Genomic DNA, 22,272 nt, shown 5'->3' on the forward strand with positions numbered 1-22,272 from the left:
TTTATTTCACATTCACATCCTGTTATTCATTTGTAATGCATGCATAATACGTATACCAAGGCCTATAAAGGCACCCCGTTAATAATTCTTGACAAAAGAGAACATCTGACAATGGAGACCGTTTTAATTTATACTTTCTGTATGTTGTTGTCTTTGTCAACAGCAAAAGTGTATGAGCAATGCGACTTGGCCACAGAACTCGTTAATGATTATGGATTTCGGAAAGATGACATTGCCGATTGTAAGTATTATATTTAAATGCTGCTCTCCTTATCTGACAATCTTTGGTTTGATAGTGTTACAGTCGGTATGCAAGCGGTTAAATTCTGTGCGATGCCACAACTAGAAATATTTGAAATTAATATCTCATTGAGTATCAACATACAGTTCTGAATCTGCTGATAGTTTTAAAACATTCAAAGGAAACTTAAAAAAGATTTCATACAATTAATATGATAGTCGTTTTAAGCTTGTAGTTGTCAACCTCTTATGAATATATATGTACATAGTAGGAGACGTGATCGAAACGTTTTGGGACTGATGTAGCATTTGGGAAATGATAAATTTACTAATTATTCACATCTCCTTTGAATTACTCACCTTGATACAGCCTATCCCAAAGACGACACTTGGGCAACTTCTGGGAGCATTCATGATAAATATTCTTATTCTTTATTGCAGAGAACATAATACAGCTGCAATATATCCTTCAAGGCTTTGGAGTTGCTAAAAGTGCTTGATAGTTTCGCAAGTACCACTTCTCAGAAGCCCAATTTTTCTGGCAGCTTTCTCCAAACAGCGTAATTTCCGAACTCGTATTTCCTGGTGCACTGTTTCCACTCGAGACAAATTCATAATGAATTTTTTAGTGAAAAAATATGACAAGCACGAGCTTCACATTTGATGAAGATTGTCTTGCTTTTTTGATAGGCCCAGGAAATGGAGTTTCCATTTGAGAGGACTGGATCTGTCCTCTCAAATTATTCACAAGAAGATACCCATGATTTGTCCCCAGTAATGATGGAAGAAACAAACCGTCGGCCAACTGCAGCACGTTGACTAACACGGAAGAACTCTCAGCTTTCTGTGATCATCAATGTGGATGCGAGACACGAACTTGACTGAAATACTTCGCATTCCCAAATGGATTCATGTTTTTAATATTAATATTAGCCGCATAGTACAAGAAAACACAGGCTTTTGCTGCAAAGTCAAAAAAAAAAAAAAAAAAAAAGTAGATAAGAAAATACAAATTCTGCAGTTCCCTCCTCAGGTAGGTAACTATCCAGTACACCCTTGAATTTTTTTTTTTCGAACTGTCACCCTGAACTACCTGAGGAAGCAACCTGTTCCAGTAATCAACAACTCGCTGGCTGAAAGAAAATTGCCTACAATTTAGTCTAAACCTCTTCTTCAGTAATTGAATCTATAACCCTTGTTCGAGAATTCTTTATAACAGAAAATTCGTCACTGAAACAGTGAAACAGCCTTGTGAATCTCAATTGACAAATATTTGGAGCGAGTGGATGGGTGATATAAGGGTTTTTTTGTTTTTTTTTTTTTTTTGGCTGATGCTATATAAGCTTGCTTTCTTGCATCATGTGCCTTTGCTAATGCAAATGCTAATTAGAATTTGTCTAAGGTGCCTGGTTACCAAGCTCTGTAGCCCACATAATCAGTCTTCCCTCGTACTGTCGTCCTTTTGCTGATCTCACCATGCTAGATGACCTTCGTTGAACCCTTTCAAGAAACTCAATGTCTTTTTACAAATATAGGTCTCCATACTTGGACACAGTATGCAAATGCAGTCTTGAAATTGTCGTTTAAAGTGGAATTATGACCTCCCTATCTTTACAGGATAATGTTCGATAAATCATCGAACACCATGGGCTTTCCTTGCGTATGTTGACACTGCTCAAAAAACGTCATTTCTGTCCGTATCGTAACCCAAAGATCACTTTCCTTCCCTTGTCTACTGTTTTTAATTCAACCCCCACCAAGTGTATAATTTATTTTGGGGTTGTTATTTCCAAAGTGTCAGGACTTGCATTTTACTGTATTAAAACAAAACTTTTCTGATCATTCTTGAAGCCTGTTAAAATCATTGTGAAGGAGCTAATGATCATTAGCGACGGTCCAAATCTTTATGTCCTCTGCAATTTTTTAAATCACGCCCTTTATCCCTTCGATGATGTTGCTTACTAAAATCAGAAACAACAGTGGTTCAAGAACCGATCCTAGGGGACCCAAAATTCTGACGTTACATCAATTTGAAGAATATCCATTGATCACAACCCTCTGCCTTGTGACCTGCATCCACCTTCCAACCAATCTTAGAATCTTTCCAGTAATCCCACCATGCTCAAGCTTATACAGTAACCTCGCATGAGGGACTGAGTCAAATGCATTGCTAAAATCCATGTTGAAATTGTTCCCTACATCCAGCTCGTGAGTAGCTATCTCAAAATAGCTTACTAGATTAGTCAAACATGGTTTCCCCTTAACAAAACCGTGTTGTGTGTCCTTCAGAATGCCATTTCTTTCTAAATATCCCTGGATAGCACTAGTAATAATTTCTCTGAAACTTTTCGCTGCCTGCCACTGAAATCAGACTACTGGTCTGTGGTTACCAACTTCACTATTAGCACCGCCTTTATGTGTATTGGCAATTTGTTAGCACTTCTCCAATCCAAAGGAATTTCTCCCGAGTCCAAAGATGCCCTCAAAAGTAACCTGAATGGTTTAATACACTCTTTGACCGCCTCCGTCAAAATTATTGGATATATATATGACATCAGCTCCATCAACTACTTGCCTTTAGGGTCGAAAGTTTTTTCAATAAACAGTGATCTGTAATTTCTAAATAACTAATATCTTGTGATTCAACCTCACTCGCATAGCTTCTCTTCAGAATAAAGGATCTTTCTTCAATAAAGACCGAAGTGAAGTATCTGTTCAATTCATTCGCAATACCAGTGGTTTATTTAAGACTTTCCCACACCCACTACACAAGGGTCCGACTTCATTCATTTTATTCTCCCTTGTATTCGTATACATAAAAAATTCTCTCTCTCTCTCTCTCTCTCTCTCTCTCTCTCTCTCTCTCTCTTAGCCAGAGCTTTCTCATACTTAACTTTTCGTGCCAACTCGATATTCAACTATTTTGGCATCCTCCTCGTGCGCTATTTTCTTAATGGTAAGTATGCATTCATGGCTTCTGCGATTTTTGCTTTTAAAGCATACCATAATTCGAATGTATTCGTCCTCTCTTTGCAATCCGCCCAATTAACAGATGCCATATAGCGCCTTAAACGGTCATAGTCCCCTCTTCTGAAATTAAAATCCCTTTGCTTTTACCTTTAAACATTCCAACGTCTCCATCTTTTAAATTTCTTCATCTTCCAACTAACGACTGATCACCACCACCTGCTCACTACCTGCCAATGCACTCGTGGAATAGCAAAGTTGGTAGAATCGCCGTCCTCTCCACACCGAGTGGAAAAGACCTACCTGGGTTCGAGTCCCGTTGATGACGAGAGGAATTTTATGGGCCTTTTCCACAACGTGACTGAGTTAATCGGTCTCAGGCGAGGGTAGCATGGTTTTTCTCCCGGAAACTCGGATTTTTCGTCAGGCAAACAGAAAGTCGACCTCAGAATACAAGCAATTTACAGACAGCATGTAAGGAGCCATATGACTCGCTAATGCTCTTAAAAAAAACAACTACCTGCCAATGGTTCCTGTACTTTAAGCCCTGTGATGTCATCTGGTTGGTGATTAATGATGAGGTCATGAGTATTGTCACCCTCTAGTATTTCTCTAGCATACTGGTTGAAATAATAATCATCTAGTTTACATTTAAAAATTTTGTTCCCATGGTATTTCCCTCCCACTTATTCCAATCAATTAGGGGTAGTTTGAAGTCACCCATTATAAGACATTCACGCTTGCTTGCCCATTCCATCTTCGTGTACAGACTCTCATCATACTCTTCAGAATCTTCTGATCTGTAGATTACTTCCAATCTCATTATTCTTTTGCTTCCAAAAACTAACACCACGCAGATTCTGTGTTGGCAGAAGTAACGTCTGAGTCAGTAAAGGCTCTTTTCGCGCTCAGGCCGCTTTTGATCAGAAGCATGACATTAACACCCCTTATCTCGTCCCTATCTTAAATACGTTATAGATAGCAAGCATGCTGGAACTCGTCATCTCCAATTTCTGGGTGGCACCACGCTTCTATTACCTTTATGTCAACATTAGTTATCCTAACCAGGAGTTCGAATTCAGCCATTTTATTGACAACATTCCTGACATTACTGCAGACACAATTAATACTAAGTATTCTTCTATAGTTTTCTGACATACCACTTGAAGTTATTTAGAGTTATTCCTGTAGCTTTATTGTCCCACGCATTTGAAATGTTGCTGCCCTCAGCGCATCTTGCCAACATCGAAAGTTGCGGCAACAAAAAAAATTCTTGAGGTGAGTGGAAGCATTACTTTGACCGATATCATCAGATACAAGCTTATTAATATTTCCCTTCTCTCCCCCTAACTAGCAGTTCCCCTAAACCCTTAAAGTATCTTCAATGATACTGGCAAGAATCTTTACACCACCTTTGTTCAAATAAATATCTTCTCTACAAAATAGTTTCCTTTTACCTAGAAGTGCGGACCACGCTGATAATAATCCCCCCTTCCCCGCTGGAGTCTTATAGATTCCTTCAAGTCTTGAGTTAATCGATAAAGTTTTCAGCATATAATCCCTACATGTCTGGGCAGAATTGCAGACCCATGCACATTGTGACCTAACTCGCAGAATTTTTTCAGCATGGTCCTGTATGAATTGTTGGTGTCTACATGAATCACACGTCGTATGTTTTATTAATAGCAAATATTTAAAATAGAAAAACCACAAAAAAATTAAATTCCATAGTTTAAAATAAGTTTAAAGGTAGCGCAAATTGTAAATACGTTGTTATAATAGGGTTTTAAAAGCATCAGCAACTAAAGCTATATCGCTCCGTATGTACTGTCTATCCGGGAGAAAAAACCACGCTACCCTCGCTTGAGATCGACTAACTCAGCCACGTTGTGAAAAAGGCTCATATTTCTATTGGAAAAAGTCCAAATCAAGGAAATAAAAAAGGTATTCTGACTGCATAAGTCCAGTGCCATCAGAAAAATCGCAGAGAGCAGGTAGCTGCAGGAGACATCATCACACACGCACGAATTGATGAGGACGTCTTAAACCTTGAATTCATCATCAACCATCCAACCTACTCCAAATAGTGCTGCGAAACACAAAAGTTAATAAAAATGATATTATTTATTGATAGGGAATGAAAATAACGTTACATACTCTGTGTTTTTCTGGTAGGGATCTGCTTGGTCCAGCATGAAAGTTTGTTTAATACTACTGCTGTGGGTAAACAAAGCCCTGATGGCAGCACTGATTATGGACTCTTTCAGGTGAGTCTCCTCCCTAACATTTTTAATACCTAAGTTATTCATTCTTTATATCGTTATGTACTAGTTCATCTTTGATAATAACGAACAGTTTTTTTTTTTTTTTCATTTTTGTTGCAGATTAACAATAAATACTGGTGCTCTCCCGGTCCGAACAATGTTTGCAATATTCCCTGCTCTGGTAAGAACAACTATTTCCTATAGGATGTTTCACAAAAATATTATCACACATTTGCATGCTTCGCTACTAGCAATTTTTGACGTTACAACCATAAATTACTCTATTTGAAAAGCTACAGTACGTTCATCAGTTTAGTTTCGGATTTCCTTCATCTGATGACACCTATCAAGAAATGCAAATGGCAAAAATTAACCATACATGCCAACTACGTGTCAGGAATAATCATAAAGATAACTGCCTTCAAGCTAGAAATAACCAGATGAAGAAATACAGTACATTAGTGAGGAATTGAACTTACCGACTTTTGACGTGGAGTTGCTAAGCATACGAGGTATCGTGCAATTACATACAAATCGGTCTGTTCGTGCCATTGCAACATCCTAACACAATAAGAGCAACGTATAGCCAGCGGGTGGTAGATTGCCAACCAATAGCGGCTGACATACTCAGAAAATGGATACGTCATGGTGCAACTCCGTTTGCTGCAAAAGCATTTGCTGGCTGCCCAAAGATTCGCTCTTCTAAGTTTGACCCGGGTCTGCCAAACGGTATCAACCGAGGAGGTGCAAGTGATAACAAGGAAGTTGCCAGTTGATTTGTTGGTGATACAAGCTAGGTTGAAGTATTGAATGTCAGGTCGTGTCCGGTGGGTGGGGCGGCTCGCAGTCGGCCTCAGTTTATTGGCAAAATAAACAGAATTTGTGACGAAATAAAAATATTGTGGCACATGAGATGGGAAACTTCGGAGAAGGGAAGGCAAACGTATGTTTTCCTGCCTTCTGTTACTATAGATGATGGAAAGGCGAGGTCTTGGTGAGGTTTGGCTTGTGGGCTGGTTTTCTGCTCATGGGACAGGATCTGATGTCCAGGCTTAGTGGGTTCAACTTGGTACAATCGGGTATGTGTCCATGAGGGTTAATGGAGACTGGTTCGCATATCATGTTCCAATGTTATTTGGATTTGAGAACTGCTTTAGAGTTGGCTACTCTGGAGTTTCAGGAAGATACAATTCATGAATTATTTAGAAATAGAAGTTACTTTATCCTGTTTGTGGAGTTCGTTGATAAAGGTTTTAGGAGGCGTGGGCGATTGTTGGCTTATTTGGCTGGATAGTAGAGCCTGTTTCCAGAGTGGAAGGGACGGTAACTGGAGCCACTGGACAGTAAAATTTGCTTTGCAGTGGTGACAGGCTAAGTGACACTAACATCCAATTCATGTTAATAATTTTCTTGATGTTTATTTTGTTTGAAGTTAGTTTGCAAGTTGCTCTTTTTTTCCTCCTACATATTTCTTTTTTGGAAATATATAGGAGGAAATTAGAATAAAATCATCTAAAATAAAAAGAATTCAGGCGCATTTGGTGCATATGGGTTTCGGCCCAGGAGGCGCCTACAAAATTATCAGATTTTATTAACATAAAAGCCTTCGTGGGTGGCACAGTTGATAAAATCGCCGTCCTCCCTACACCAAGTGGAAAGGACCTCCGTTCGAATCCCTTCAATAGCGCGAGGAATTTTTGGTGGCCTTTTTCATAACGTTAGTGGGTTTCATGGGAGGATAGCATGGTGTTTTCTCCAGAAAACTCGGGTATTCGTCCAGCAAACCGACCACAGAATTTACAGACATATTATATACTTCGTAATATAGCCTAAGTTGCTGATACAGTACGTACTCCTAAAACTCTACAACAACCAACCAAGCTAAATATCAGTACAGATATTCACTCACTTCTGCTAGTAAATGATTTTAACAGACTGCATTCTCAATTAAATTTAAATTACCATTATTTTAAACATTTTAATGGCGTGTATAATATTCTTTTATTTTAAATTTTGCTATCTGTAGATATAAGCAACTTACAACTCTTAACTGCTGAAATGAGTCTCTAATATTGTATTTTTATTTCTCCATTTAGACCTGATTGATGACAATATAGCTGATGATGTAGAATGTGTGAGGAAAATCTTCAGCGTCCATGGATTTGAAGCATGGTAAGATTTTAAAAATGATATAATTTATGGCTAATTTATAAATTATTTATAAATTCATTTATAATTTCAAGACATTCCTTAGAACTTCATCAAATGTCCTAGATTCCTGTTTCTCCAGTCTGTCACTGGTTCTGAAACTGTCTTTGATAACTGTCCTATTGCTGATGACGATACATTAAAAGGGAGGGAGTCATTAATTAAGTAGAATTTTGTCTTTGTTAAAATATTCGGTTATGTTTATGTGCAGCATCACTAGATGGTAACACTGATCAAGTTGTGGTTGCGTGCTTGACAGAAGTGTATAAATGGCAATCAACTAAGCTCTTCCTTCGTTCTGAGAATCATCTCCCTATACCAGTGTTTCTCAAAGGGTGTGCCGCGTCACATTAGTGTGCCGCAAAATTTTCCAAGTGTGCCGCGAAATTTAGAAATTTCTTCTTCTATGACTACGTAGGTGTACCGCGAAATTTTTCTTCTTTGGAAAATGTGCCATGAGAGTAAAAAAGATTGAGAAACACTGCCCTATACTACCCCGTCCTACACTAGATGTCTCAACACTTATTATCGCCAACCTGTTTGCCTTAAGAAATGTTCTCTGTACCACTCAGTCTTGCTCATTGTTCCCCCACCATTTATATATACACTGATGAGCTAAAACTTCATGACCACCTACCTAATATGATGTTGGTCCTCCACACGTGGAGCCAAAACGGCTCGCACGCGGCAAACAGCATGGACGCTACAAGATTTCTAAATGTGTATTTTGGTATCTGGTACCAACATAATCCTTTAACTCCTGTAAGGTCCGTGGTTGAGACGACGCAGATCGGAGTTGCTGTTCCAACACAAACCACAGATGCTCAGTGGGATTGATGTCTGGGGAATTTGTAGGACAGGGAAATACCTGGAAGTCTTCGTCATGTTCCGCGAACCAGTCTCGAACAATCCGGGCGGTGTGGCATGGCTCATTATCCTGCTGAAAGACAACACTGCCAGAGGGGAAGACCGTTGCTTGAAAGGGTCAGCAATGATGTTTAGGTAGACATGTATAGTATCTTATGTCGGACGGCACCTGAACGTCAGTTCAACTCCCCCTTTGTATACTGAAATGATTACAGAACACTGTAGAAGGTCAGAAATGTGTGTAATATTATATTATGTTTGTGCAGTGTGTGTGTTGTTTAGTTGTTTCTGGCCTCTTTGTCATCGGGTAGGAATCACCTGGAAAGCCTGCCCAATGTCCATCTCACCACGGAGAGGTGGGCCACAACTACGCATGTACTGTGGCAGACCTCGAGTAGCTCGTATTGAATGCCCAAAACGAGTTTGGGATCATTCAAAAAAGAAAAAAGAAAAGTAATAAAATAAATAATAATAAGTAAATAAACAAAAAAAATAAATAAATAACTAATTAAAATAACAAAATAAAAACATCCGAAGTCCACTGGTTAAGTGCAAGACTAGTAGTGGATGCTAGGGAGCTCAACCCCTGGCACAACAAAATCCCGCCTCGAGTGAATGGCAAGAGATTAGGAAAAAAGAAAATCCTGCACCCACAGACAGTAATGAAGTCCTTGGGTGACAGTAAAAAAAAAAAAAAAAAAAACAGAAAAAGTAAATTAAAATACGTATAGGATAAGAAAAAGAATTAGATAGATAAATTCGTAAAATAAAAAATAATAATAAAGGTGTATATAAGAAAAGGTAAAATAAGATAGATAAAAAATATAAATAAATAAAATAAAATAATAATAAAAGATATATATTTTTTTAAATAATAAAATAATTTAGGTAGGTGGTAGACGTCAGAGTGCTCGGCACATGGATGGCTGGACCCAGGGTATCCCAGCAGAACATCACCAAAAGCATGACCCGGCTTTTTTTTTTTTTGTCCCACGGTGCATCCAGGCGCCATCATTTCCCCAGGTAAACGATGCGCACGTACCCGGCCATCCAGGTACGTGTGCGTCGAGGTACGTGTGAACAGGAAACGTGATTCATCGGCCCAGGCGACCTTCTTCCAAGCACTCAACGTCTAGTTTCGATGCTCGCGTGCCCATTGTAGGCGCTGTCGCCGGTGAAGCGTTGTTAGCATGGGCACTCGGAGTTTGTTTGTTATTTGGTTTTTAGGAGCATTAGCAACTAAGGCCATATTGCTCCGGGGATATGCAGTGGTCATTCCCTGACCTTTTCGCATCCTCCGCATTTGGTGGTCACGGGATCGAACCCCGGTCTAATCAAGAAGCGTCTGCTACGCACTGCTGCTCCTGCCTACCTGGCTACGGAGACGCCGGGCACTCGGAGCGGCCTGCTGCTACGCAGCCCCATTTTCAGCAGGGTTCGATGTACTTTGTCTTGTGACACATTACTCCCGTCACCAGCATTCCAATTACCGGCGAGTTGCGCCACAGTCGCCCTTCTGTTACCACGTATCAATCGGGAGAGCCTTCGCTCACCTCGAGCATCGATGAGCCGTGGTCGTCCAACACTCGCCGGCGGTTCTTGGGTTCACCCTTCTCGGACCACTTTCGGTAAGTACTGACTGCGACTGACCGTGAGCATTCCACCAGCCGTGCCGTTTCGGATATGCTTTGACCAAGTCGTCTGGTCATTGCAATTTGGCCACTGTCAAATTCACTCAAAGTCTGCTGCCTTTCCCTGCCTTCCCATCTGAAGAACAAGAGTAACACTGATTAACGGAGCTCAGTATGAGGTGTTTTTTATACCGTGTCCCGACTGGCTCACGCGCCGTAGTTCACCTTCAGTTGGTTCGATTTGCATAACGACTCGCTGGTCATAATGTTTTGGCTCATCGGTGTATATATATGTATATCGTGGATGATATTTGTCCAATGTGTGTGCATATATATATGTACATATATACACACACACTGAAAAATCGCAGTCTCTCTCAGGCAAGTTTTGGGGGCTTCCGACAGAGCTGATTAATAGTCCGACTGTACGCTCCTGGAATGGATGCCGGAAGACGCGTTCCTGGTGATCGCTGCTTCTAATTATCTAAAGACCATTCATACAATATAATTCACACATACAACACATAACACTGCACACATTGACTGGCTTGCATCATCACAAAGACACCATGCTGAGCTGAAAGTGACTTCCGGCGCCGAGCAGACAATTGTCGTTATCACCCGGTTCTGATGCTCTGGAACTCTTTGTAGACGTTTCTTCCTGTTGTGTGTGTGTGGAAAGAGAGCGGGTGTAATGTGAGATCTTCTTGTAGCTCAGGCAGAAATGCTCGATGCATCGTGTGCATTCAAGCCTGTTTATCATTCGTATTGATTGAACTGGATTCAAATGTATCTGTTTCAGTCAAATTTTGACACTTAGGCTAGAAGTAAATCAGATGGACCACATCAAGAAAAAATAGGGTGGATGATATTTCATCTAAATTATCCGTCTTTACATCGGAAATTGCCTTATTGTGAGGCAGTGTAAGCAGGCGCGTGGTCGATGTGGCAGTTTCTCACGGTAAAACAGATCTTCATATGGAACATTTTCCCTGTCTGCCGGTTGGGTCCATCTGCAAAAATTCATCAAGCGTAAAAACTTTGCCTGACAACAGTATTCTGAATAATTAGAAATTAACTATAAGGGTCTTCACTAATATTGCATTGAAAACTGTGTTTCCTTTATCTTTAGGGTGGCTTGGAGGAATCAATGTCAAGGAAAAGACTTGAGCGGGTATATTGAAGGATGTTTCTAATCCACCAAGACAGGAATAAGCCCCTATAGAGAAAATATGCAAAAAAATATTCTTTGCATATCAAATATTTTCATTTATTTTAGAACCAAATAGATTTTTAGCATGTTGAGATTATTTCATTTGCTTGATTTTTCATTTCTTTGCTACAATTCCTGGTAAATAAAGTTAATTTGGGAAAATCGTTTATTATACCTTAATAAAATATTTCAATATGTATTGTTTGATATGCTAATTTTTGTTCTACAGTTAAAATTTAATTGCTATAAAAATCGATGAAACTGTTAACATACCTTGATAAAAAAAAATTGTAAAGTGAACCAACATTTTTATTTAAAAAATATTTTCATAAACTCTCTAATATTAGTATATACTGTTTATAAAACAATAACCTTTGTATTAACTTGCTGATTAAAACGGGGTAAAAAAAAAAGTTGACCTGTGAATTTAGAAACTTCGCATTGGGATGTTTTTCACCATTGAGTTCCTATAAGTAGTTTTCCTGAAACTTATAACATAGTCTTGCACTTCTTTAATGAGAAATGCTGCTTATTTAGTACAATCGGGGAGCTTATGGCTACTGTATCGCAACTTGGGATCCAATAATTCGCTAGAAAGACTTTGTTTAATGACATTTACATCTTACGCTTGGCAACCCACAATATAAAACAGGGCGTTTATCATACACCAGAAAGACCATTTTCTTAGCAGTTAGCCATCAATGTTCTAGAAATTAGATGAATGTTTATGTCTGCAAGAACTACCATGGCAATTGAAAGTTCTTTAATTTCGCTAACAGTATTACAATATAAATTACAGCGGGACTTCGATTATCCGAATTAATTAGAGTTGGCTAGGATCAGAAATTTGCTCCAGAAAAAATCAGGAGTCGATTTTAAAACTGATTCCTCATTTTTAAATTGCTGAATTTTCGTACTTTGCATTCAATAGCCAAACTGGCACAATGACCAACTTCCCTCAGTTTTTAAAGAACAAAGAGATCGTTCCTTAGCAGGATCCAAATTACTCGTAAGAACAATTTGAAATTCCCTGTTTTTTTCCGTCTGTAGGAGCATGTCCTACAGCCGAAATGTCGAAAAAGTCTTTATTATCAAGATATTAAACCTTAATCATGAATTACAAAACCGAACAAAACTGCAAAACATTTATGCGTTCAAATTCAAATTTATGTCATAAAACTATAACTGTGCAAGACACCAAAAAAAACAGTGATGCTCTACTACATGCCAATTACTCAGTTTTGAATAAAGAGTTTTTTCAAAGTAAGTACAAGCAGGCCCTCGTGGGTAGCACAGTTGATAGAATTGACATCCTCCCACACCTCAGTTCAAGTCCCATCAAAGCGTGAGGAATTTTCATGGACATTTTTTAAACGTGGCTGAGTTAGTCGGGCTCAAGCGAGGATAAATGGCTTTTTCTCCTTGAAACTCTTTTTTTTTTTTTATTGTTCAGCAAACAGCAAATCGACCTCAGAACACACGTAATTTATAGACTGTATACACGAAGCAATATGGCCTTATTCGCTAATGCACCTAAAACCCTACATCAACAACATACTAACAGTGTAACTGTAACTTGAGTTTCTGGTTACACGATGACTACCTTGTTGTTTACAGTACGGTATTTGTTAAAATGATATTATGGGAGACATTACAAAACTATTTACTTTTGCACAGTTAACTGATATGATTTTAATTTTTGGTGAGGTTCATAAGAATTCTGTAGTTGCCGTTAGCCTATTGCTAACTAAAAAGAAATCAATCTTTCTCATACTGTTGTAAATCTCAACTCAACCGTCATCAAGATGAATAAATTAAAAATAGTGGACTGCAAAACTCTAATAATTGAATTACTGCATAAATTATAGATTTCTAATTCATTAAACTACGTTATAGCTACAATGCACTTTTAAAACTATATCTTATTTCTATAACCGGTCATTCAACTTTGTTAATCATCAATAATGGAATAACCAAACAAGCAAGTTCTTTAACTATTAGTTCGTGATGTCTGTTTTCATATTTTGTGGGCTACTGAAAGTAATGTTATTGATGTTTTGTAGGCTAAGCACTACTTAAGTAGGACATAAAGATCTTGTTTATAATGAAATAGATGCTGGAGGTTAAACATACGAACTTTAGACCCAGAAACAAACACGCTCTCAACTGACTCGACCAGATCAAATAATCCTGGGAGCATACCTGAATTCATGGAAGAGCTGAATAATTTAAGAGAAATGAGTTTCCGGATAATGTGGTGTGTATTAATTCTTTATGAGCATTGGGAGATTATATAAAGAATTATTCCACCAATATGCAAATTATTTGTAAAAACTTCCCAACTGGCTGAAAAAAACAAAAAGAACACAAGATATTCACGAATTATCCAAACCTGTTTCCTTTAGAGTTCATCTCTATTGACGTACCTTTCATATTGCTGTTGAAGGTCACTAACGGTGCTCTGGAAAATTTTTGCAAGTCATCATCAGCTTTCTCACAGCTGCTTAAATAGCTTGCTGCCTACGTAATGATCCCCAACCCCATCCATGAACCTGGGAACATAATGAGGTTAATACTTTTCAGAGAAGAATAATGCAAAAAATTAGTTCTAACGGCTGCCACCAGGAAGCACTACATAATTAGTAAGACGTTCGGTTCTTCTAGGAGCCCTCGTGTATAGCACAGGTGGTATAATCACCTTTTTCGCTACACTGGGTAGAAAAGATTCGAACTCGAATCTTTTATGGGTCTTTTTCCACAACGTAGCTCAGTTAGTTAGTAGCTCAGTCTCAGGCAAAAAAAGCATCGTTTTTTCTCCCGAAAACTCAGCTTTCGTCCAGCAAACAGCAAATCGACAACAGAACATACGCAATTTACAGACATATTACATACTGCACAATATGACCTAAGTTGCTGATGTGCTTAAAACCTTACAGTAGAAACAGTTCTAGGTTTCTGTAGGTGCAGAAAATCCTGAAATTATGGAATGAAAGGCTGTGTAGCGTAATATATCAGAGGAAATGTTAAAACGATATTGCTAAATGGTATATATTCCAGTTCTGATGCGGCAATTAGTGTAAGTCTCTCTCTCTCTCTTTAAGAAAAGGTTTAAATGGGTGTGGTGTGAACTGTGTACTATTTTGCATGAATTGAGATTGCAGCGATAAAGACGTGACTTTTTTATAGTTATCTCGTAATGAAGAAGACAAGTTAGTGCGTATGGGAGAATATATTGAATTCTTTTCAAATCTTGTACCCTAAAACACGTTAGGCACCCAAATACAGAAACTATCTTGCACACTTGAGGACATTTACAACTATCCATGTCTCTGCCAGAAATTCCTATGATTGTCTTTGGGATCGCACAGATTTCATTCTTTGAAAATGAGATATCAGGGTCTCTCCATTGGATCTGGTTAGACCCAAATCCATCACAAAATCATCCAATCCTCGCTGATTAGGGAAATGGGGTGTCTTACTTGACAGGCTTCGGAGGTATAATCCCAATTATTCTGTTGACTAGGTTCGTCATCCAATTCTAAAGATAGTTCTCTGGAAGGTCGGTTGGGAATTGAGAGGTCTTCATTGCATGGCACCACCGGAGCAATAGAGGATGGTTTGTTGAGATACACCGCAGCTTATCGATACACTTTTTAAATTTCGATATATCCGCTTTACAAAGTAACAATCGCCATGATTTTCATATGCTTTATGAGTATGTGTGCTCTTTCCATATTCAAGGAACAGCAAAAGTCATACGCTTATAACTAACACGAAACTATTCCTGCAAATAACGTAGTAGAAATGCTTCATATTCACTGATAAACTTAGTGCCACCGATGGTGTTATGCTTCACCTCCTTCGGAGCTGTATAAATGTCCACAAACACATCAGAATTATGTTATTGTAATAGGGTTTTAGGAGCGTCAGCGACTATGGCCACATTGCTCCATGCATACTGTCTGTAAATTGCCTGTGTTCTGAGGTCGACTTTCTGTTTGATGGACAAAAAACCCGGGTTTGGGGGAGAAAAAATCATTCATCCTCGCCTGAGAACGCCTTTTGATAACCATAGCAAACTGTAAACTGAAAAACTCTCATAATATGAATACTACTCTTATATTGAAAACTTTTATTATACAGAGTACTTTTGTATATTATAATATTGATAAATACTTATTGTATGTAATACACATAAGTGTTACATCAGTATTATCAGCAACTGAAGTGTTACTTCAGTTGCTGCCAAAATATTGACACTAGAGAAAAATCAGTGATGCCAATGGATTCAGTACACAAAATGAGAAACTATTAAAACGATTTTTGTTACATTGTGTTATCATTAATGAAATAATTTTAAATTTAGTACTCATTAAAGATCATCTGTTAACGAAGTTGCAGTCCAACGTTTCCGCGGGTTCCCGTAGTAGTAGTAGTAGTCACATGTGATGCAAGAAAGCAAATGTATGAGCTTATGCAGCATCAGCCAAAAAAAAAAAAAAAAAAAAAAATCACACCATCCCCTCGAAATGCCTGTCCAGTTCCTCCTTAAATTTATTCAACCTATCAACTTCCACAACGACAGATGGAAGTTTGTTCCAGCAATTAAACACCCGCTGGCTAAAGGCAAATTTCCGCACATCCAATCTACATCTGTCTTTTCTTAATTTGAATTTATGCCCCCTTAGGCTCGTAATCTGAACGTGGAAGGATCCCATCAGAATTCAGCGTGCTCAACCCATTCAAGGCCTTATACACCTCAATCAGATCACCGCGCAGGTGCCTAGTCTCCAGCCACTGCAATGAACTTAAGCCTCTCTTGATAAGAGGATCCCTTCATTCCCCTCACCAATCTTGTTGCCCTTCTCTGTACACGCTCAAGCAAATCTACATCCTTCCTAAAATGAGGCCTCCAGACCTGTACGCAGTACTCAAGGCGTGGCCTGACCATTGCCTTATACAGAGGGATAATCACCTCCTTTTCCCTGCTAGCAAAATTCCTATATATCATTGACAAAACCCCATGACCTGCCCTGGCAGCCTGTCTACATTGCTCAGAAAACTTCATATCTGCCTGCACAATTACTCCCAGGTCTTTTTCATTTTCTACCACCTTAAGTGTAGTACCACACAGTTGGTACGTTTCTCTGGGGTTACTTCTACCCATATGCAGTACTTTGCATTTGTCAAGGTTAAACTTCAGTTGCCACTTCTTAGCCCATCTGCCCAAATTATCTAGATCCTGTTGCAGTAGCACACTGCCATTACTGTCATTAACAACCCTGCCAACCTTTGTATCATCTGCAAACTTCGACACTAAGCCTGATATACCTTCATCAATATCATTGATAAATATACAAAACAACAGTGGACCCAACACCGAACCCTGTGGGACTCCACTAATAACATTAGTCCAAGAAGAGCAGCACCCATTGATTACTACCCTCTGTCTTCTCTCACTTAACCATCCTTTTATCCATTGTAGCAACTTACCCTTAATACCATTCTGCTCCAATTTGTACAATAGTCTTCCATGCGCAACAGTGTCAAAAGCTTTCCTGAAATCCAAATATATGATATCAAAATTATTTTTTGCATCCAGTTCCTTTGTAACCACATCATAATATCCTATCAAATTTGTCAGACAAGACTTTCCCTTAACAAACCCATGCTGTGTCTGAATTATTGCTGCAGTCTTGTCTAGATGAAACCTGCAATGCATCTTTAACCAGCGACTCCATTATTTTACCCGGAACAGAAGTTAAACTAACTGGTCTGTAATTACCCGTGTCACCCTTCGATCCCCCTTTCTGAATTGGGGATACATTTGCACATCTCCAGTCCGTGGGAACCTCCCCTGAGTCCAAGGATGCTCTCATAATTATGGCTAATGGTTTGCTTAGTTGCTTTGCCGCCTCCTTTAATATAACTGGATAGATCCCATCCACCCCAGGTGCTTTTCTTACGTTTAACTTCAACAATTTCTCTTCCACTTTGCTCTCAGTTATTACAAAATCATTAAGTATCCTGCTACAATTTGATAACCTTCTGCCATTTTCAAACCTTAATAATTCCTCACGTGTGAATGTAGATGCAAAATACTCATTCAGTTTGTTTGCTATCTGAGCAGGATCATCAACAGTCGAACCATCGATGTCAAGTGGACCAATCAGATTCATCCCCTTCCTTTTAGAGTTTATATAAGTAAAGAAATCCTTGCTGTTTTTCTTAGCATCTTTTGCGAAGGATTTTTCGTAATCAGCCTTCGCCTGCCTAACCTCCTTTGTAACTTGGTTACAGATCAACTTGTAGCTATCATAGGCTTCTGTGTCACGTGTTAATTTGTATGCATCCCATGCATTTTTCTTCTCTGTTACGAGTCTCATTAGTTCATTTGACAACCATTTAGGCCTAAATCTTGAACAATATTTCTTAATAGGTATGAAACGTTTAGTAGCATCCACGATTAATTCCTTGAATGCTTCCCACTTAGAATTTACTGTTGGTAACATCATCATCAGTTGATTCCACTGTACAGAATTTAAAAACTGTCGGAGACCACTGTACTCGCCTTTACGGAAGCAAAAACCCTTTCCTTTACCCCTGATGGTAATTAAATCTTTAAGTAAATCCCACGTCAGTACACTGTGATCACTGCCACCTAGTGGTTCTTTTATCTGCAAATTCCTAATACACGAATGATCACTGCTGATAACCAGATATGTGATAACCGTGATATGTTTTGTTTTATAATTGCTTAAGTTCTGAAAATTAATGTTTATTTGTGTGGTATAACATATCGGCATTTTCAATGTTTTATTATCCAGTGTATGGTAGGTTCGGTTTCAATTTCGGTGAGGGGGGAGGCGTTGATTGTTCCTTATTTTGCTCTGTTTAAAAATACAGTTGAAATTACAATATTTTAAGTATCCAGGCAGGGCTCTGCTTGTAACAAATAATAATAAAATAACCACTATTTAGACATACTGATATTACCAATTGATACTTGATTGATATGATTATGAATTTTTTAGAGGATTGTTCCATTTTACAATAGTATTCCTAAAGTAGACGTTAGAACTTTAGGTTTCAGTTATGGCTTTAAATGGTGGCTTTAATCTGGCCTAAGTAGCCTCTGTCGGAAGCAAATAAAACTCTTTACACATGAAAACACAGGACTTTAATTTTTTTCCACAAGACAAAAGTCTAAAAAAAAAAAAAGTCTTCAAAGGGACTCATAGTCCACAGGACTTTGAACCCTTTCATGAAAGAGGATATCATAAAAAATCATTTAAAAGCGAGCGCATTGAGCAAACACATTATGAGTTCAGTCATCTATTATCTTACTAGAGTATTTAGTTCCTATCATCGGCCGAAATGGTACACTATCCGTTCAGGAGGGGAAGGAACCTTTATGGGCTATTTTCATTCCTTCTAAGATAATCGGTCTGTCTTTTTGTTTAGCTTTATAAGCAAACGGCAAACCTACCATAGAATAATATATACGGCATACAGACAAATATATTTTATGAGGTTATCCAACGTGTTCACTTATGTCATGAGTGTAAGATTTACCTTATTCATCAATATATGTGGTGAACACCTTATTCACCAAATATGACAGTATTAATTTGGGAGTACAATTAAATACAGTACGTTTCACCTAGTACTGTAATTAATCTGTTATTGTAGACAAAATTATTTTATACGGTAAAGAACATTTTCAATATAGTCTGCCGTTTTGAATTTTATCCAAGGCAACTAAGGCCATCAAGCATCATGTGTTTGTAACCGTGTGATTTAGTTAGTTTGCCTGTTTTCTAGGTTATGACCACTTCACTAATCGCAAGAGTATAAATCTTACTAACTCGGCTACAGTATAAAAAATCTCATATAAATTTTGTCATTATAGAAAGTATTTTTCAACTTCTGCAGGCGGTAGTATTGAATCCATGCCCTTCCCATACAATGTAAAAGATCAAGACGGGCTATCCACCTCTCTACCCTCGAGAGCATTTCTTAAAGCAGAGGCTTCAGTCACCATGGCTTCATTTCTCAACTGCTTCTACGGGAATGATTTAACTGGTGTCCACACGCACTCGAATTATATTAAAAATGCCATCAGTATGATAGCTGCTAAATAAATAACAAAAGACTTCAATTTGATAAAGTGCGGCTTAGTTAAAAATAACAAACAGCATTTTTCCAACAACTCTATAGAAACGTGGATTTGGTTTTGAGAGTAAGAACAAAAAAACCCCACACATTGAGAATAATTTTGTTTTTCAGTACAAACTTGAGTTGATAGGCCAGGACTAATAGACAATATAGCCCTAACTATTATGAAAGGACAATATTTCCAATCAATATAATTTTTAAGCTGTATATACAACGTTGTATTTGAATCGATTTAAAGTATAATTATTCTGAAATATAAGAATAAATGTCCGAATATCAACCACAGCAATATGTATTGTAACCGTATAATGAGACATACTTACTGATACATATTCGTACGAACGCTCGCTAGACATTTGTGTAACTATCAATAGCAAGTGGACATGAGTATTTTTCCTATTTCATGCTTAAAAAGTAATACTGTCCAAGTGGTACCAAAGGGAAGCCATTGGCTCGACAAAAGATCCCTAAACGTTCATTAAATTGTTAAGACACATTATAGCAAAAGGTTTGATAAGTTTTAGGCTCACCAGCGATTTAAATCACATATATTATTACGCCATATATTATGTCGGTAAATTACGTGTAGTGTATAGCCAATGGCAGAAGCCCCAAAACCAACGATGCTCCCTAATCCCAAGGTACCATTGCACAATACAGCTTGAAAAACAAGATTATTAATTACAAAATTAGAAAAAAAAAATAGTGAAAAGAAATTAGAAAGAATTTAGTCCATAGTATGTAATGCTCTCCACTTTACAAGAAATTCCCTCAGTATCCATTGAAATAGGAAAAGAACTGAAACCTATTGTAGGCTTATAAACAGTGGCGTAACCAGGTTTTGAAGTGAGGTGGAGCAAAATTACCATATGTCATTATTGAAATACCTTCAGATGTTAAGGATAAAAAATGGATTCATTGGGAACTTGGGAAGAAGGGGAGCATTTGCTCCCCCCTCCCTGGCTACGCCACTGTTCATAAACTAAAGATTGTATTAGAACGAAAAGTAGCTATTTCATTTCTGTAGTAGAGCAATTCTCTCGGATGCAGCTTGGAACATTGTAGAATGAGATCAAATGTTTTTTGCTCGTTCGAACTGATTCGCCATAAGAATAGCAAATGATACTAACATGCGAGGTGCACAGCTGCTTTAAGTAATTATTGGAATTCTAGCTAAGGGTAACACTAATTTTCTCAAAGTAAATAACATTGATTTTAATCATAAAAATCACCTATGCGGCAATTTAAATCAAGCCAAATGTCATATAAGTTAATTGTCGATTTGTAGTCAACACGATATTTTAAAGACACTGAATTATTAATTTTTATTATTATTACTATTTTTTTTTTCATTTTACAACACTACCTCCCCTCACACCCCCAATTTCTTTTCAAAGAAACCTAAATGGTTCCTATGTACTTGTCCAAATGTAGCCGAACCTGCCATACATTCGATTAAAACGCCGACTTTATGTCCTATTTTAACCAACTCGATTATACATCTGAAGTCATACTTGGCCAACAAACTTCCTTAAATTTGACCCAGAAGAAGAAGAAGAAGAAGTTTTGTTAAAGATGACCTGCCCTATTTCTGCGTGCTCACTGTGACATAAACTATAGCACCTGGCTGAAACGTTATGCTTCACCGAGTTCTACTTTAGACATGACCGTGAAACCTAGACTTGAGAATAGGTCATTTCCTGAGGCGATCACACGTGACGTCAGGTGGCGCTTCCTCTACAACAAGCACGTTTGTTGTTCACAGTCTCGACCATCAGTGACACGATAGTTTTGGTAGCAGGTAAGTTCCCCATTTGGGAACTTCCTTTGGATACAGCATAAAGTTCTTTCGTTATTATGTATAACGATACAGGAATTCTGTGTTTTCAACATTGTATGAAAGATGCGAAAATCTTTTGCTTCGAATTGCCTACTAGATGCGGACTTTGTTCGGGTGATTTGCAAACCACAGAATTCAGGATACCACCATTCCGAATCCCATCTCCCTTCAGCTGCGCAAAAAAAAAACCTTGCTGTGTTGTGATAAAACCTACTAAAGGAGACTTTCTACAGTAAGTATGAAATATAAACGCCTAGAAATATAATTTGGCTTGTCTTTTATAACTTACGAATGTTTTAACATTTTGTTATACCACAGTACTTGCTGTAAAATTTGACACTACGTTGGTTTGTGGAACTAGCTGAAAACCCACCATAAACCAAACACGTTAACGGAGATTTATCTAGTTCATATTTTATCACATTTATTATTCAAAGTATTTCTCGATAACTTAACGTTTTGTTGAATTTAAGACAATTTACACAGCACGTAATGGGATATTTTAAATTTTTTTAATCTCCACTAACAGTTTGCAACAATATCTTTAATTTCCCCTTTGACACCGTATGCAGGATCGTGTTAACATGGAAGCCTGACAGGGACTGCATCCAGCCGCCTGCTCTTGTGGGTAGCAACATGAATAACAATACTGGGACACTTTTTTTTGGGAGGAGGCAGCATTTTCTTGTTTGCGTCCACACATTTAAAACTTTTGTTGCCTCCCTGACCATGGCAAAAGTAGTCAGTAAACAAAAATTAATCACTTGGCTACTCAGCCCCTCCCCATTATTACATAACTTAATAACCTCAGTTCAAATTAATTATTTATTCATGTAATATTCATGCAGCCTTACCCACACCTAC

At 38.1% G+C, this 22,272-nt stretch overlaps 2 protein-coding genes across 2 annotated transcripts in view; both read left to right on the forward strand.

The window, feature by feature from the left end:
- The first annotated feature begins 93 nt into the window (after window positions 1–93).
- On the forward strand, window positions 94–11,447 carry LOC150077759 (lysozyme C-like). Its single transcript, XM_090384830.1, has 5 exons — window positions 94–241; window positions 5,383–5,474; window positions 5,592–5,652; window positions 7,568–7,643; window positions 11,310–11,447. Exons 1-5 carry the CDS (start codon window positions 112–114, stop codon window positions 11,371–11,373), a joined length of 423 nt encoding a protein of 140 aa, XP_090240956.1. The 5' UTR covers window positions 94–111; the 3' UTR covers window positions 11,374–11,447.
- Window positions 11,448–21,358: 9,911 nt separating this feature from the next.
- The window catches only part of LOC150077760 (MKRN2 opposite strand protein-like), a 31,210-nt gene continuing 30,296 nt past the window's right edge, over window positions 21,359–22,272 (forward strand). The window contains exon 1 of the mRNA XM_090384946.1: window positions 21,359–21,640. Coding sequence (XP_090241072.1) covers window positions 21,426–21,640 — 215 coding nt within the window. The 5' untranslated portion in view covers window positions 21,359–21,425. The remainder of the gene's footprint in view (window positions 21,641–22,272) is intronic.

The sequence above is a fragment of the Mastigoproctus giganteus genome, chromosome 11 (assembly GCF_048544385.1).
Source record: "Mastigoproctus giganteus isolate SK-2022 chromosome 11, ASM4854438v1, whole genome shotgun sequence".
NCBI classification, from domain to species: Eukaryota; Metazoa; Arthropoda; class Arachnida; order Uropygi; family Thelyphonidae; genus Mastigoproctus; species Mastigoproctus giganteus.